Source organism: Carassius carassius, chromosome 36 (genome assembly GCF_963082965.1).
Source record: "Carassius carassius chromosome 36, fCarCar2.1, whole genome shotgun sequence".
Lineage (NCBI taxonomy): Eukaryota > Metazoa > Chordata > Actinopteri > Cypriniformes > Cyprinidae > Carassius > Carassius carassius.
In genome coordinates this window covers 12,763,969-12,782,171 of record NC_081790.1, presented here as the reverse complement: position 1 = coordinate 12,782,171, position 18,203 = coordinate 12,763,969, and the positions used below count along the sequence as shown (strand labels likewise).

At 37.6% G+C, this 18,203-nt stretch overlaps 2 protein-coding genes across 4 annotated transcripts in view; both read right to left on the bottom strand.

Moving 5' to 3' along the window:
• The window catches only part of capn5b (calpain 5b), a 43,380-nt gene extending 33,918 nt beyond the window's left edge, over positions 1-9,462 (bottom strand). For both annotated transcript variants that reach the window (XM_059526307.1, XM_059526308.1), the window contains exons 1-2: positions 9,333-9,462; positions 4,103-4,275 (exon numbers count right to left, since the gene is read on the bottom strand). In XM_059526307.1, the coding sequence (XP_059382290.1) occupies positions 4,103-4,267 (165 nt within the window). In that variant the 5' untranslated portion in view covers positions 4,268-4,275; positions 9,333-9,462. The remainder of the gene's footprint in view (positions 1-4,102; positions 4,276-9,332) is intronic.
• Positions 9,463-10,160: 698 nt separating this feature from the next.
• LOC132116705 (cullin-5-like) lies at positions 10,161-17,979 on the bottom strand. Of its 2 annotated transcripts, none has more exons than XM_059525573.1 (19): positions 17,904-17,979; positions 17,208-17,317; positions 16,867-16,966; positions 16,560-16,736; positions 16,252-16,393; positions 16,023-16,168; positions 15,168-15,248; positions 14,897-15,035; positions 14,471-14,601; positions 14,242-14,349; positions 13,531-13,595; positions 13,272-13,404; positions 13,002-13,133; positions 12,795-12,918; positions 12,533-12,708; positions 12,069-12,230; positions 11,802-11,920; positions 11,033-11,156; positions 10,161-10,578 (listed from the first exon to the last, which is right to left on the bottom strand). In XM_059525573.1, the coding sequence occupies exons 1-19, from the start codon at positions 17,925-17,927 to the stop codon at positions 10,384-10,386; spliced, it is 2,388 nt and encodes a 795-aa protein (XP_059381556.1). In that variant the 5' UTR covers positions 17,928-17,979; the 3' UTR covers positions 10,161-10,383. The 2 variants fall into 2 exon arrangements, with proteins under 2 accessions (XP_059381556.1, XP_059381557.1); XM_059525574.1 differs by having other exon boundaries at positions 14,942-15,035.
• Positions 17,980-18,203: the final 224 nt, after the last annotated feature.

Here is an 18,203-nt window from a genome sequence, read left to right as displayed (position 1 = left end):
ATATATTTACCAATTCTCACTATTAACTAATTGCTTATTAGCATGCCTAATATATTGGCTGTTTATTTGTACTTATAAAGCATACATTCTGTATGACTATATTCTACGTATTTAATCATTAAATTTAATCTTTAATCATATTCAATACCTAAACTTATCAACTACCTTATTAATTATTAATAAGCAACAAATTAGGAGTTTATTGAGGCAAATGTCATAGTTAATGGTTTGTGAATAGTGAGAATTGGACCTTAAAATAAAGTGTGACCCAGCAATTTGATGTTTGCTAACATTAATTTATTAAAGGTGACAGTATTAAATAGCATATAAACTCTGAAAAACAGTACATCACATTACACTGCAGAATTATTTTTTACTTAGTATGTTTGTCTTGTTTTGCATTACAAATATCTAAAACTTCTTAAATCAAGATACCATCCATCCATCCATCTTCTTCCGCTTATCCAGGGGCCGGGTCGCGAGGGCAGCAGTCTAAGCAGAGAACCCCAGAATTCCCTCTCCCTAGACACTTCCTCCAGCTCTTCTGGGGGGACACCGAGGCGTTCCCAGGCCAGCCGGGAGACATAGTCTCTCCAGCGTGTCCTAGGTCTTCCCCGGGGTCTCCTCCCAGTGGGACGTGCCCGGAACACCTTCCTGGGAAGGCATCCAGGAGGCATCCGGAACAGATGCCCGAGCCACCTCAGCTGACCCCTCTCGATGTGGAGGAGCAGCGGCTCTACTCTGAGCTCCTCCCGGGTGACTGAGCTTCTCACCCTATCTCTAAGGGATCGCCCAGCCACCCTGCGGAGAAAGCTCATTTCGGCCGCCTGTATCTGGGATCTTGTCCTTTCGGTCATGACCCAAAGCTCATGACCATAGGTGAGAGTAGGAACGTAGATTGACCGGTAAATCGAGAGCTTCGCCTTGCGGCTCAGCTCTTTCTTCACCACGACAGACCGGTACATCGACCGCATTACTGCAGAAGCTGCACCGATCCGTCTGTCAATCTCCCGTTCCATCCTTCCCTCACTCGTGAACAAGACCCCAAGATACTTAAACTCCTCCACTTGAGGCAGGAACTCTCCACCAACCTGAAGTGGGCAAGCCACCCTTTTCCGACTGAGGACCATGGCCTCGGATTTGGAGGTGCTGATTCTCATCCCAGCCGCTTCACACTCGGCTGCAAACCGTCCCAGTGCATGCTGAAGGTCCTGGCTTGATGAAGCCAACACGACAACATCATCCACAAAGAGCAGAGACGAAATCGTGTTGTCACCAAACCTGACCCCCTCCGGCCCCTGGCTGCGCCTAGAAATTCTGTCCATAAAAATCATGAACAGAACCGGCGACAAAGGGCAGCCCTGCCGGAGTCCAACACGCACCGGGAACAAGTCTGACTTACTGCTGGCAATACGAACCAAGCTCCTGCTCCGGTCGTACAGGGACCGGATAGCCCTTAGCAAAGGGCCCCGGACCCCATACTCCCGGAGCACCCTCCACAGGCCGCCGCGAGGGACACAGTCGAATGCCTTCTCCAAATCCACAAAGCACATGTGGACTTAAATCAAGATACATTTTCTTTAAAAGCAAGACTTAAGACATTAAGACCTGTTCACTGAAAAAAATATCAAAACTTTGTTACTTTTTGCTCAAACTAAGAAAAACTTCCGCCAAAAAGGCTAAATGAATAAATAAATCTTATTTTCCGTTTGACTTTAAGATTATTTTTCTTACCCCACTGGCAGATATTTTTCTTGTTTTAAGCAAAAAACCTTACAAAATTTCTATGAACTTTACAGAGAACAAGACTTAATATCTTAAGTCGTTTTGCTTTTCAAGAAAATGGATCCTGATTCAATAGTATTTAGATATTTGTACTAGAAAAAATAAGTCAAGAATACTAAGGAAGAAAATCTTGTTCTGCAGTGATTCATGTTGACGTTAAAATCCAGAGGATGATAATGAATTAAAAAAATCATAGACTGTAAGTTCAGTTATACACATAAAAACAAGCTCATACAATCTTAAAAGTCCAAAATATTCTTCACAATCCCATTAAGCAACCTAAAAAAGCATGAAATCAGATAGAAGAGACATTCTGAGCATCATTATTCGGTCTCTATAGTCTTAATTATCACTACAACACAATGAATGTGTATTAGCACTGTCTGCACTTGATCCCTATATTCCCAACTTTCCCGTGCTGCTCCTGTGAGCATTAAGAAGGTGGAGATTTTAGCTTTGCAGTGTTGAACTGCAGTACAGACAGAACCAATTGTAGTGTCCCCCTCAATTATAACCTGAATTAATGACGACAGGAGCTGCTGTGGGTGCAATTCAGACGACCTGGATGGGAACACTTCACTGGTGTGTTTGAACGAGTGTGTGCGAATGAGATTCTGGGTCGGGCATCATTCCAGGAGTGAGTGACTGAGAGAAAGGGATAATTGACTTGGACAGGCTTGACACTTAATATGCCCCTGGGTGAGACGGACACAGAGGGGGAAAGTATCTCACAGCATCCCTGGGGTTCGAATTGTTACAGATAGTTTTTAGGAAGATGCAATGTATCATTAACTCAGAAAAGAGCAATGAAGTGCAGGAAACCATCATGGTGCTTCAAGAAACCTGTTGATGTCCCCTCAGCTAATGAGGTCTTACAAATCTAATGTGTCCTTGTGAAATAACATTGACATTATATGGTCAAAAATGTATGCGGAAAACCCTGTCCAATGACTTTTAGAAAAACAAAGTCAGAAACCAAACAAAAACGATAAATTGGTTTTGGAATTTCTGTGTCGTGTCATCCGGTGATGGATGACATACCTCCATTACGGATGAATGCTTCAGACTGACCTTTCCTTCTGCCTTGGCTTGACAGTAACAATAATCATTGATTAGACTGATGATGAATTACCAACTGTATGTTACTGATCAACGTATATATTGACTGATGATAAGCAGTATCCTATTCATAGTACATATAGTACATATAGTACGTTTTAAAATTTGCTGAGCATCTAGGCTATAAGACAAAGACTATGGCTTATATTTGTTTATGCATGGTCGTTTAGAAGTAATTATAGTCACACTTTATTTTTAAAGGTCCAATTTATTTTTAGGTCCAATTCTCGCTATAAACAAACCATTAACTATGACGTTTGCCTCAATAATCTCCTAATCTGCTGCTTATTAATAGTAAGGTGGTTGTTACGTTTAGGTTTTGGGGAGGATTAGGGATGTAGAAAATGGTCACACAGAATATGTGCTAATAAACAGCCAATATGTTAACAATATATTCAAATAAGCAACTGGTTAATTGTTACATTAATAGTGTGAGTTAGTCCCTATACTAAAGTGTTACCGAAATGATTAGTCATTTAAGCAATGTTCAAGCAGTACTAACGAACATTTGTCAACTTTTTTGTCTTACATACAGTATACTACAAGTCAAACGTTTGGGATTGGAAGATTGTTTAATGTTTTTGAATCAAGTATTTTATGTAGACCAAGGTTGCATTTATTTGATCAAAATATAGTAAAAACAGAAATATGAGATATTTTAAACAGTTTTCTATTTTATAATATTTAAAATGCAATTTATTCCTGTGATATCAAAGCTTCTGATATCCTGTCTTCAATGTCACATGATCCTTCAGAAATCATTTGGATATGCTGATTTTGCTGCTCAAAAATAATTTCTTGTCATTATCAATGTTAAAAACTAATATTTGTGTAAACTGTATTTTTCAGCATTATGTCTTTACTGTCACTTTTGTTCAGTTTAATGCATTCTTGATGAAGACACTAAAATATTCTAAACATTAACATCATGATTTTCTGTAAAGCTGCTGTGAAACAAAATGTATTGTGAAAAGCGTTTACAAACACAACTGGTTTAACTTTAAATGTAAATAGATAAACATCAAAAGAAACTGAACATATTATTTAAGGTTCTGTTCTAACAAAGCAAAATCTTTTCAACCTGGAATCTGTTTAAGAACCTCCTGGGAACCACAAGCCATGCAGGCCACCTGCATATCCCATTCTCTATGCCATCTGCTAAATGAAGAACCATAAGACTTTAGTTCTGAGCACTGACCCCGGGTCTTTTCCAGTGCACACGGCCGATCCTGTTACCCAGGTAGAAGAGGGAGTCATCCACGGCCGGGAACAGTGGGTCCTCAAACAGACGTCCACTCAGTAGACACTGCCTCTTGAGGGTGGAGTACTGCTGCCCCTCATAGGCCTTCACAGAGGAGAACATCTTTCAGCCTACATAGGGACAACACGAGAGAGAGAGAGAGAGAGAGAGAGAGAGAGAGAGAGAGAGAGAGAGAGAGAGAGAGAGAGAGAGAGAGAGAGAGAGAGATTTGGCAATGTGAAACAGATGCAGTGCAGACACAGTACACTGTCAGCTCAGGTAAAGATCTCATCAGCTTATTCAACAGGAATATTTGTGTGTGTGTGTGTGTGTGCATGTTTTTGTGACATATCAGGACACAACTTTTTATAATGACATGGATATGACACAGGTTTTACAAGGAGAGGGTGACTTATGAGGACATAACCCATGTCCTCATTTTTCAAAAGGCTTATAAACCATACAGAATTAGTTTTTTTGAGAAAGTAAAAAGGTGCACAGATTCCTGTGAGGGTTAGGTAATCATGTAATCCATAAAAAGTAACTGTAATCTGATTATGAGCATTTTAAAATGTAATGCACTCTTATTAAAAAATAATATTTTAATAATATATATAATATTTTCTCATTTTTTGTTTGTTATTATTATTCAATTTCTCACTAAATCAGTATATTAGAATGATTTCTAAAGGATCATGTGACACTGAAGACTAAAGGAATGGCTATGATTTGCCATCACAAGAATAAATTACATTTATACTATATTAAAACAATTCTTTTTCACAATATTATAGTTTTTACTGCATTTTTTTTTAATCAAACTACAGCCTTAGTGAGAACATTCTTAAAAAAAAAAAAACATATACCCTAATGGCAAATAAAATAAATCTCTAGCTGGTCACTTTGCATATTGCTCAGATGTTGTTTTTCCTTTCTAAGTGGGCATTTTCTGGTCAGAGTAAGCTGCAAAGTGGACCAAATAAAGTCAAAAGTGTGCACCTGGCCAGACTCCATGAGAAAGTGAGTCTAAAACCGCAATTAGAATAGACAAACAAAAGATATACAATCGCAGTACAACTGCTTTCTTTTAGATATGGAAATGAACCAGTCCGTCTAGTACTGATAATCTACAGCACACATTTACTCTGCTTGGCAAGAAGTGTACCTGTAGAACAACTATGTCACTGTGGCTTGGCGCTGCTGGGGCACTTTGCTTCAAATCCAGGTTGAACCGGAACGTATCATTACAGGGTTGTATTAGAGACTGCTCAGAGTCTGCCTACTGGGATGAGTGTGTCAGTTAAGCACCCCTTTTCCATTGACTGGGGAATACCTTTTTTTGACCGAATGAGTCTATAAGAGCTATTCAAGAGTTTGAAAGTAGTTCAGATGAGTGAAACTTGAGAACATCTTACCCAGAGACGCCACTCCCAACACGCCATATCTGCCCAGATCTACAGAAAAGGATCTTTTCTGTCCATTTCTCTGCAGATTTTCCGATGTGTTGTCTGAAATGCATGGGCAGTCTGTCAATCACAGCTCTCTCAGAGGCTAGTTTCGGGAGCTGAGCAAGCCGAGCTGCGGTGAATTATTCATCTCCACTCCCAGAGCTTCAGGAAGATTAATTATGTCTTCAGCTTTCTGTCCATTCTCTCTGCACTAATGACAGAAAACTTTAGCATATGTCATTCTACGGCCAGCTCTGCAGAGAACATGTAAAGACTGGAGTCTTACATAATAACAGCTTCATCATTAAATGATCAAGCAATAATCAAGTCATCAAATGTGGGATGAAGCTTGTTTCTCATCTTATTGGCGATTCTAATAACAATAATAACAATATTATGCATGCATGTTAAAATATTCTGGATTGGATATAAGTTATGTAAGCTTGAAAGGTTGTAAGCTTTTACCAACAGTGTTGTTACTTTTAACCAAAACTTGCTTACTAAAAAAAAAGTTACATACTACAATAGTATATAAATAATAATAATAATAATAATAATTTAAAAAACCTGATTACCTCAAAAAAGTAATTTATTTTTTATTTTTTTTTTTTAAAACATTTTTAAAGAAAAGCTAAATTCTATGTTATTGTGAGACACTTACCTGCAAGTGAACTGGGACAAATTGTGGAGGATTTAAAAGCATAAATGTGAAATATATAATTCATTATATAACAGTATTTATATTATTTGTTGTTAAAACATTATTTGAGCTGTAAAGCTGTTTAAATGATAATTTTTACAGGTGTTTTAATTACAAATCAAGACTATAGTGAGGAATTTAAAGTTCACAATTTGCCATCATTCACTTTCATTGGAAGTATACCTCATTTTAAACCAGGTTTTTGTTTGTTTTTCCCCAATAAAAGCAGAAATAAATTTTTGTGGTAATCAACATCACTGCACAAATGCATTTCACTTAGCTTAACTTGCCTGTAATTTTCCCTGCTTTATTACATCTCACTTTTTAAAACAGAGAGAATGTGTTTGTACACGACTATGGACTGGTTTGGTACTGAAAACACGTTTAAGTTGATTGTGCAGTACACTTGATTGGAGCACCTGGGGAAATGAAAACACTGCAGATGGACAGCCAGCATGGCAGATGGTGCCTGGCCTCAACTCGTGACTGATTCGTGACATCAGTGAGACCACCACACAAGCAAACGGTCTCTCCTCTACCTCCTGATGGGAGGAAGCAGGTAGGAAGTGCTGAGGCTGGCAAGTGGAATTCACATGTCAGGAAACCAAAGAGTAGAACAGAGGGATCGAAGCAGCAAGAATATTATGTGATTACCATTTGCATCTGTTCATAAGGCTTTATAAATGTGCAATGCCTAATGACAAATGTAATGTGCCAGTTGACAGACAGATAAAGGTCTTTTGAATCTCTCTCACACCCAACTTATATACTGCTAGCTCTTGAAAGTTTACAAGCGCGTTAGTGGACTGATGTGGTTTTAAGCATTATTATTAGCACTATTAAGCATTACGCTTAATGTGAAAAAAAAGAGTGAGACCCAGAAAATTTAGTTCCTGAAGAAAATGCACTGTATTAATCCCACGGATTGATGAATCCCACATACATTTATAGAAACTCGTGCTGTGTTAGTAGAAGGAGTGCTAGAGTGGAAGCAGGCAGAGAGAGTGCACCAAAGAGCTTGATGAAAACCTCCTCCCCTTTCTGACAATCACCATTTCAGGGTATCCCAGCTGCGTCACTGCAGCCACCTCATGAATACATGTAGTAAGTCATCGCAAAAACCTTACGGTATGCCTAGAATTACCAGTCACACTCTATGACTTACAACGAACACTCAAAACATCCATCACTATTTCAAAATATGCTAAATTTAAAATGTACTGCAGTCAGTTTTGGATGGGTTACTGCTGAAATTCAGTCTACAGATCGCATGACTACCGTGGTTATCAATAACATAATATTTTATATTACACTTCAGGTAATGTAATCTCAACACTTTCTTTTCTTTAGTCTTACAAAGAATAATCTTCATTGGACCATCTCATCATCAACCTCATATCACTTATTGTCCACTTATTACGAATTTTGTACTGATTAACACCCATTTCAATTAACAATTGTGGACTAGCTTGATTAGTAAACTGATAATGTTTACTGTTCATGCTAGAAGATGGTGGCTGGATTCTAGCTAGTCTTAGATGATCCCCATTCGATGGTAAACAAACTTGGACCACTAACAAATCAGCTACTAGTTAGTCAATACATTTTTGGTGGTCAAGCTGGTTTATGAAACATGGTGGCTGGTCATCCAGATAATAAGCTAAGAATAGAACTGGTTAGATTAGTGAAGTCCTTTAGCCCAGATGGAGAATCAAGCTTTAGATGGTAGCTTTATTTTGAGACATGGTAGCTGGTTTCCATCAAGTCTAAGATTGTCATTAGCTGGTAAGCCATCTAACAAACTGAATTCAAATGGTCATTAGCTGGTAAACACACCAGCTAGCAACTGGTCACACCAATTTAAGATGGTCAAGTTAGCTTTTAGAACATGCTGACTGGTTAACAAGCTAAAGACCGTCTTAGACCAGCTATAACAGAACTAGTGAACTAGTTAGAGTAGTAAACTAGTCAAGTTGAATGGAAAATCAATCTTAAGATGATAGCTGGTTTCTAGCAAGTCAGAGATGGTCATTAGCTGGTAAACCAACTTAGAAATAAATAAACCACCTACCAGTTGTTCATACCAGTTTAAGACACACAGTCAATGTCTAGTCAATCAGCTATTGACCAGATTGGACAAATTTAGACAAGCTAGAACAGACTTAATGAACTCGACAGAGTAGTAAAATCAAGTCAACTAGCCTGTAAAATCAATCTTTAGATGGTAGCTGGTTTCCAGCCTGATTTTCATTCTGGTAAAGCAACTTGGATTAGCAGCAAACCAGCTACAAATTGATCAGTTTAAGGTGGTCAAGCTGTCTTTAGAATACGGTGTCTGGTCAACCATCAATCTTAGACTAGCTAGGCACCACAGGTAGCATGTTCTGAAACATGGGTACAGACTGGATTTTATAATGTGTTATTAACTAATGTATGCATAATTTGGGGGTATATTTCTTGAATTGCATAAATTGCTTTACACAGCGATATACTGGGTCTCCCTTCCGATGAATTATTTAACAATTATCAAAAACATGTCATCAGATGATTGTTGCGTTCTAGGTTAACGTTAGTAAGGTTCCCGTAAAGGACCGAGGGACTGTCCACTCCTGTCAGCCTGGTGGTCAAACTTATTTTAATAAGAAACGCGAAACGTGGGGACAACTAATTAACGTCATACGAAGGAAAGTGATTTCCTTTCGTGTTCAAGAACAATTGGGCTCTACTTGTACTTTGCCCAAATGCACAGCAGAGATGCAGTAGGCTTACAGTCACCACACTAGCTTTAAATACATGACCATTTATGCTACGAATCTACATCTAATACAATCGGAATATTATTTTATCGCCTCTGCACGAGTCCCGTCAAGTGGCAAGCTTTATCTCTCGCGCTTAAAACGCAAGGCGAACAACATAAATCAGCGCGCTCATCTCGTTTGTTCGGATAATAACAGTCTCGCATGTAAAATTCGATCAAATGACACACAGCGCTTGTTTAACAGACCCGCACGGCCTCACTGCCAGAGAAATAAGCTAGTACCTGAGCACAACTCCAGTCCCACGATAGCGTCTTTCTCTCTCCGTTCCTCCCGGGATCCAGCGACGTTCTTGCGGTCCCGTGCAACTGAGGCTCTTCTCCGAGCTCCGGATCACTCTCACGCGTGTCTGGGAGGGGCCTACGAGCGGAGGGGTTCTCCTAGTCTGAGCATGTGCGGCGGGGTAGACACCAATGTATACCCACGCACACACGCTGACAGTGACACTGTGATTGTAACAATAAATAAATGATGCATTCTGTCGTTTTTGTCAGTATGAGTGCAATATTCAAGAGCATTAGCGTGTGACCCAATATAATACTATTCTCCCAGTATTAGTCAGAAGCAAGTGCCCATCGCATCAGCACCATGGACAGCGGCAGTGTACATCGCTAACTTGCCACTAGGGAGACAAATAGGGACACGCTAAGCAGAGACTGTGAGCTGATGGATAAAACAACTGAGGAGGAAAAACCGCCTGAGGCCTGCAGTTCTGTGCAATAACATACAATGCCGTGAATCATGAGGATAATTTGATGTTAAAAACACCACTGGCCTGACCTTTAAGTTTAAAGGTCCGTCTTTATTGACCGTTAAAGGCAATAAAGAAATGTGTTGTTTGCATGTGTGTCATTGGATGTTTAGAGCTAGGTTAATTTGAAAAGCCAGCAGTGAACTCAAAATGAACACAGCTGGATGGCTTTTTAAGCCTTTTTTTTTTTTAGGACATAAAGCAATATTTTCACCTGGTGCGTTGACGTTGAAGGCGGTGAAACATAATTAGAAGATAGCACAAGACATATATAAATTAGCCACACAGATTCTGCTCATTTTTTTACTCTTCTATTTCTTCCAAAGTTTGTTTTATTAATTTCATAGATTTGTGAAGTAAGGCAGGGATTTGTCAGCAATTTCTCAACGTGATGTGCCTTGAGATAAATCTAGTCAATCACCCAGCAGGCCAGGCTGGGCAATGGGCTGAAATCAGATATGGTATCCTCCAAAGGAGGCCTAGTGTCTAACAAAAACATCCCAGAGTGCACTGGGCGTGGTCGGCTACGCCATGTAGATAAATGTGTTAATGTCTGTCTCGTCCCGTTTGATGTATTTGTGTTCTATTAGCCACTCAATCTGCTCTTTGATCATCTTTTTCTGGGGCAGAAACATGTTCTTAAGGATCTCCACCAGCTCCGTCTGAAGCTGGGCGTTGCTGATCCTCTTCCTCATCTTCATGATCTGAATGATAGCTTCCTGTACAGAGTGAGGAAGAATAGTTTGGTGACAACTGATGTTTACATCAGAGTATCAGGGAAATGTTTGGTCTGAAATGTTTCTCATAGTTTTGATATAAGCATTTATGCTTGAATGTTTGAATTTAGTATAGAAGACAAATGTTAACTGTATTTAAAATGCCTGCATATGAATATGTTTAAAAAACTAGCAATTTCACAGAAAAAAATAAGAATGGATGAGTTGGACCAGATGGTGAAGGAAAAGCAACCAACAGGTGCCCAGCTTACATGGGAACTCCTTCAACACTGTTTGAAACGCATCCCATCATGCACCTCATAAAATCACTACTAATTCAAACTTTGAATTAATTTATAGTTTAATTTCCTGAGCATTGATCAAAAATGGGGATATATATTTAAATACACAAACACATATTTCAATCATTAAGACCATGTGAATGTGATTTCATTACCTGTGTGCGTAATATCCTAAGTTGCACTATGCCCACATTTTCTTCTTCACGCATTCTCTCTGTGGTGAGTTGTAATCGACCAATCAAATTGATCTTCCCTCTTTTTTGGACCTTTGAGTTTTTTCTGTGCAGAAGAGATTTTTAATTTAAACTGTGGTTAGTTAAAACATGCAATAATTCATAATATAATCTAATAGTCCAGCAATGTATCTGCTGTGATATGTATTATAATACTTACTTATAGATAATTGTGTGTGCATACAGATTTGATTACCTACTCAAAAGTTTGGGTTTAATAAGATTTTTTTTTAAAGAAACTTAAAATTATTTTAAACAAAGATGCTTTCAATTGATCTAAATGACATCAATTTCCAAAAACTTTAGGAATGCCATAAAAAAAATGTTTCTTAAGCACACAATCAGCATAATGGAATGATTTCTGATCATTATCACGTGACACTAATGGATATAAAAAATTAATCGTTGCCACCACATGATAATTAAATGTAATAAATTACATTTTAAAATACACTGAAGTAGAAAAAGTAACATTAAATTGTAAAAATATTTCACATTTACTATATATTTAACAAACGTAAACATCCTTGTTGAGTAATTGTAAAAATCATTCCAACCCCTAACTTTTGAACAGTAGTGCATGGAAAGTGATGAAAATATGTCCATGACTTATGTTTTATACTAACAAGTTTTCTTTAAATTCTTCATCATTTTTCATCAAATGCAGCTAGTGTGTAATGATTGTGCTTACATTAAAGAAAACTCTTGATTGATGTAAAATACAGTGCCTTCTGCAAAGTCTTTAGGAGAGCCCACCACAGGTTCATACGACAGCACTTGACGCTTTAGTTTGGGGAAAGCTATAAGAGACTATACGTTTAAAACAAAAAACAAACAAAAACAAAGGATTTATTAAAGTCAATGTCACATGAGATCCTTTCATTCGCATTCCACATGATCATGTCCTTCCTATTTAAACACAGTTGTGGAAATGTCAGCAAAATAAAGACTCCATTACCCAGAGAGTCCGGCGCAGCTCAGCGTCTGGAAGCTCTGTGGCCAGTTTCAGATTCTCAAAGCTGATCCTCTCTCTGGGCCTTTGGTTCCAGGCAAACAGCACAGCTAACTGGAATGTCGTGACTTCTAAATCATACTGCCCAACTTCATTCTTGAATGTGATCTAGCGAGAGAGGAGATGAAACCAATCTTAATCTGTTCCCTTGACACAACAAACCCCTATAAAATGCCAAAGTCAAGGCAGAATCTCCAGTGTAGCAGAAACAATACTGACATTTAAGTTTGCATCAACACAATTCACAGTAGTAGAGCTTGCAAGCATCAAAGGTTCAGTGCTTTTTACTGGTGACAGTACAAAGCACACAAATTAGTCTCAATGGGAAGAGGCTGCTTTTGGGTGTCCCCTATTTTCCAAGGAAGTAGAGCGAGCATGCTGTTATACAAAGGGCTAAAGCTGCTACTCACAATGCCATTGGACATCAAATGGTGCCAGTGTAATTTTCTGCCACTGTGATTTCTCTTGTAAAACTCCTCAACTTCAGGAATGAGATCTTCTAGTTCGGTGGGCAGGGATACAAACACTTTCTCTGAACTCCGAGACCAAGCTCCTGCATTCAAGATCTTTATATTGACTGAGTCAGCTGTAGTGTCGAGACATAAATAATAATTAGTTCAAAGTTACAATAGAATAGTTCAGAAGCATCAGTTCATAAGTGGCATATCTGACCTGGTAATGCAAGCTTGTTGTGTTTGTGCATTTCTTTAAAGGACTGATTTAAATCTTCTGATACTTTGATGTCCTGGAACATTCTGGCGAGCTTGTTCACATAATCGGCTGGCATCCCAACCTCCTGTACACAAACACAAAAGTCACTTAAAGAGATTGACTAAAAAGTCTTTCATCCATCATAAGCGTGCTTTCAAGCCCTCTTACCCTGAGCCACTCCACCATGTTCTCTTCAATCTCACTGTCTGCAGAAATGTCAAGAATTAGCCTGCGGGTCAAGTGCGCTTTGTGGTACCTCATGAAGACGTCTTTGTTCTGAACATACTTTAGAACCAAGAGCTGTAATCAGTACATAAAAAGAAACAACTAAAACACTGCATCTGATCCGACAACTGCAAACAGAGGTGTGAGTAACATTTGCGAAAACACTGCCACAATAAAAAAACTAATTATTGGTTACTCCACCCACTCACTCACCACTTCCTTCAGCTTGGCCTCTATTTCCTCTGAGGTGAGTTTCTTGCTCAGTGGGGTCTTTCTAAGGAGCATATCGCAGTAGTTGGCCAGCAGCTCTGGACATTTTGACTCTGGTTGTGTTTTCAGACTCACACTGCAAACAAAGAAAAAATAATGGAACCCAAACCATGTGTGGCTATATTTAAAATATATTCTTAGAACGAAAAGATACAAAAACTATTTTTTAGAAGATAAATATGTATATATAAAGACCCCTTACCCTTTCTGTTTTAAAGGGAGCTCTAGTTTAAATATTGTAGCGTCATTCACTACTGCTTTGTATGCCTGCGTAAACACAAATACAAAATAATAAAATAAGAAAGGACAAATGGAGACCACTTCTCCACTTTAACGGTACATTATTGTTAAAAAGTTTGGGTGCATTTACAGTATATTGCATATACTGTAATACTATAAAATATTATTAAAATAAATTACTTATCTATTTTAATATGTTTTAAAATGTAATTGATTCTTGTGATTGTAAAGCCGAATTTTCAGCAGCCATTACTCCAGTTTTCAGTGTCACATGATCCTTCAGAAATGATGGTGCTCAATACACATTTGTTAATGTCAGTGTTGAAAACAGTTCATATATCTTAAGGATTGTTTGATTAAAAGAAATTTAAAAAGAACATGATTTATTTAAAACTGAAATCTTTTGTAACATTATAAGTGTACTGCAATTAAAACTGTACGTTTTAATCAATTTAATGCATCCATTTTTAATTAAAAAACAACTTTTAAAAATATAAAAAAAAACGTACTGCCCCCACCTTTTGAACGGTAATGTACATTATATTTATGTAGTTTATATGATTAGACTGCAATAATATTTTATACAATAAATATAATCATATTTATAAATATATATATTTTTTCTTTTACAGTGAATGGTTTGGACTAAAGGATAAATTCTTTTGAGACTTACTTTATCCCTGGCTGTTAGGAAACGTGGATCATCTTGGAATGCGTCCTTAACTAATTTACTAAAGCGGTTAAACAATGTTAGGAGCTGCTCAACATATTTTTCAGAGTCCTGCGAAATTAAAACAAATGTCAGTAACATATCATATATTATCTAGATCGTTCAAAAACTGCACGCATATATCCATGATGCATCTGTCTGATAACAAAAAGCAGCTACTGTCTCAACTCACTGTGGTAATGGTTTCCGCTGAGGCCAACATATCAGCCAGACCTGCGCTCATGATATGATCCTCCAGGTTTTTCAGCATAGGCTCAATACCACTGGGCACTTTGTCCATCAGCGAGAACATGAGGTGCAGCTCTGCAGTAACACACCAATGGCAGAACAAACACATTTAAGTAACATTAAAAATTCTGTTATCATGATCCTATATAAGAAGCTCTAAAGCAAAAAAGACAAATTAGTTCAACTAGGTATTACTGATGCAAACATTTGGCATTTCCTTCCCTTTACATACGATAGTTGTATACTGTTGCGTTTGTTTACAGCTGAAATGGGTTGGTGGACTCAATGATCAGCACACAAGCACACAGATGGTGGGATTGGTGGGGAGGTTTTGCCAAGATATAGATGGGAACTGTATCCTATTGCCAACCTGAACTCGCTGAGCCTTTGGTGCCTGAGCTCCTGCCGTACTCACTCTCTGTCTCATTCCGCTTGATCATTCCCGGACACTCAGCCAGGATTGTTTCTTTAAATGACGTCACCAGCGCATTCACACAACACTCCATTAGCTTGAAGAACGCAAAAGACACAAACCGAGCACCCAATGTTAGTAAGTGAGAAAGAAAAATGCAAACTACACACTGAGCATTATTTAATAATGCGGCACCACAGGGTCTTGTTTCGGAGCAGGGAACACTCACTGCCTGGACGGAGTTACATTCACGTCTGGTTTCCAGATATCGAAGTGCTCGCTTCTCCTCTTCTCTTAACTTGCCATCTGCCTGTCAATCAAAAGTGCCACCTGGGATGAACAACTCTCAAATACTGTGACACTTCGAGATATGTGCTGAGATTTACCATTCATCCACATAAAAGCTTGTTAGAAATCTGAAGTCTTGTCATGATATTTGTTGGGATACTCATTTTTAAACTTCAATATAATACCTTGAAAAATATTGCTATTCCATACCATTTTTGATTCTACAGGAAAGAACTGCCACAAGATTATACGCATAAAACTTGACCAGTATGTAAATATACTTTACTAATTTTCAGTGCTGTCAAACGGTTAATCGCAATTAATCGCATCCAAAATAAAAATTTTTGTTTACATAATATATGTGTGTGTGTGCTGTCACTGTATATATATACATGTAAATACGTGTAAATACTTAAAAAATATATACTGTGTATTTTTATATGCATAATAAATATATATAGTACACACACATACATTATGTAAATAAAAAAGTTTATTTTGAATGCGATTAATCATTTGACAGCACTACTAATTTTATAACTGAAAGGAATTAACTGAATGTGATTATACAATAATAAATTAATAACAATAATATTGTTTCTAAGACAGAATTGTAATTTCATTGTAATACAACTGCACTATTAAATAAAAAATATATATAACAAGTTAATTCATAAATAATTATTATATTCAAATTTTTACTTGACAGCTTTAACACTACAGTAGTAATGACTTGCACTAGTGTCAATAATATTTTTCTAGTTTTGGCAATACAGCAGTTTGAAAACAAACTCACATATTTCATATAATTCTGAACGCCGTTCTGTTGCAGATAGGAAGGTGCTTGTGTCTTGTAGAACCTCTCAGTGGAATCTTGATATGCCTTCTCAAAATTCTCTCTATAGATCTGGAGCTTGTCATCAGCGTTGGAACACAAGTTCACTGTAAGACAGAGGACAGGAGCGTCCATCAGGAGAGGTCCATCTAGACAGAACCCGAGTGGCTTAGTTTTATGAGAGCTTTACCATATGACTCTCGCACTCCAATGACAAGCTGCGAGTCGAACGCTTCTCCTAATCTCTCAGCATGGACCAGTTTCATGGCACTGTCCTGGAGCCGGTTCTTTATATTACAGAATATAGACTCGTTCCACGTATCCAGCATAAGCTTAAGCAAAAAAAATTATAAAATAAAACAACAAATGATTAGGATAAATGTGTATACTGATGATGTTATGCATCAGTTGTTACAATAATATTTGCATTTAAATGATAAGGCAGTATAATATAAATTGATGTGAAGTATACGGTCAAAATGCAGAAAGAGAATCCACCTTTCTAACAATACTGTCTTCAATATTGGACTTCTTATTGCTCCCCTGGTTGCCCAGCAGAGTGATTTCCAACTTGCAGAAGGGCTTAGGTAGAATATCACACTGTGTGAAGAACTTCCTCCACTCCACAATGTAAGCTTTAAGCAGAGCAGTGTCATCCTGATGAGTGAGTACTCTCTGAAGTACATCAGAAAGAGTAAGAATAGAAACAATATGCATTGAAAAATTTGGGATTACTGGAATAAGACAGAAAAAAATGAACTTACTTGATATTATTGTATGTGCAAAAATGGTATACAGTACGTACTGCCTGTGCTTGCTTGATGAAATCTAGGATGTCTTCTTTCAGCGCCTGGTGAATCTTTGCCGGGCCTTTGTCATCCCATAAACACACCGCATGAACGTCTCTGCAAATCAAACATAGTATTAAGAGACAGTCTTAAATCTGGCAGTATTCGTTGTGTAATGTTTAAGCAATCTAAACTATTGTTTAAAACTTCTTGTTAGTCATGACTGATGTTATTGACCATCAGACCCAAACAGGGCCATCAGTTTAATAAAAAAATAAAAAAATAAATACAGTCCAGTATACTTTGACATCTTGATTTTTCTGTCACCTCAGACTATCTCACATCGAAGACAACTTACGAGAACAAATCGAACCACTGCTGCTTAGTAACTGACTCCTGACGTAGTAACTTCAAAACAATGGGCCGCATCAAATCCCATTTGTCTTCAAACTGCAGGGAGCCTTTATTCTGAGAAAGTAGAACAAGAACAATAAACATTTCTTTAAAATTATTATAGGCTTTATGCATTTATAAAAAAAAGAATTTTGATTATTTTACTTCCTGTCAAGTATTCAACAAAACAGTAACAGAAGGTAAACTTCAATTTAACACATGTAGATATAGAGTATTAAAGCTGTTGGGATTAGAAACGAGAGGCATCAGGTGAGTTTCAGGCTTGACATAAATATACACAGGCTGAATAAATGTAGCATTTAAATAATCTGCAATGTTGCAACTTTGTTCAGGAAAAAAAATACGCATGTATTTATATTTTCTCATTATTTATATGCAGCCTTGTGATAGATAGCTGTAAGTTTTGTGAGAAAAGGCATCCTTAAATACGTTATCATCCCTAAACATTATAATAATAGTACAAAACCCCACTAACGTTACATACAATCAGCAATTCGAACAATGTGGTTTTGAGTCACCACGTCATGTTTAGCGATGCAATTACTACAGGACAGAGACAGGGTCATGGCATCGCTGTCATAACATAACGGAAGACGCAAACGATGCAAAATATTCTCACATTCAGGGACCTCTTTCCTACCTTCAATAAATTAGACGTCGCCATGTTTCTTCAGTCCCCGTGCAGTCTCGCGATGTTTGATGATGTTTGGTTGCTAGGGAGCATTGAGACGGACTGCATCAGCAGCACTGGTACTGCTATTTATTCATACGTGTATTTATATTTTATAGAAAGAAAGGTGGAATAAAAGAAAGAATGATAATACACAATTTAAATGAAAGGAACAGCCAATTAATGCATCTGCATAGATTTCTAACGTTATTCTGCGCATACTAAATTAATTTTTGATTGATGTATGCAGGTTTGCTTTTATAATCACGT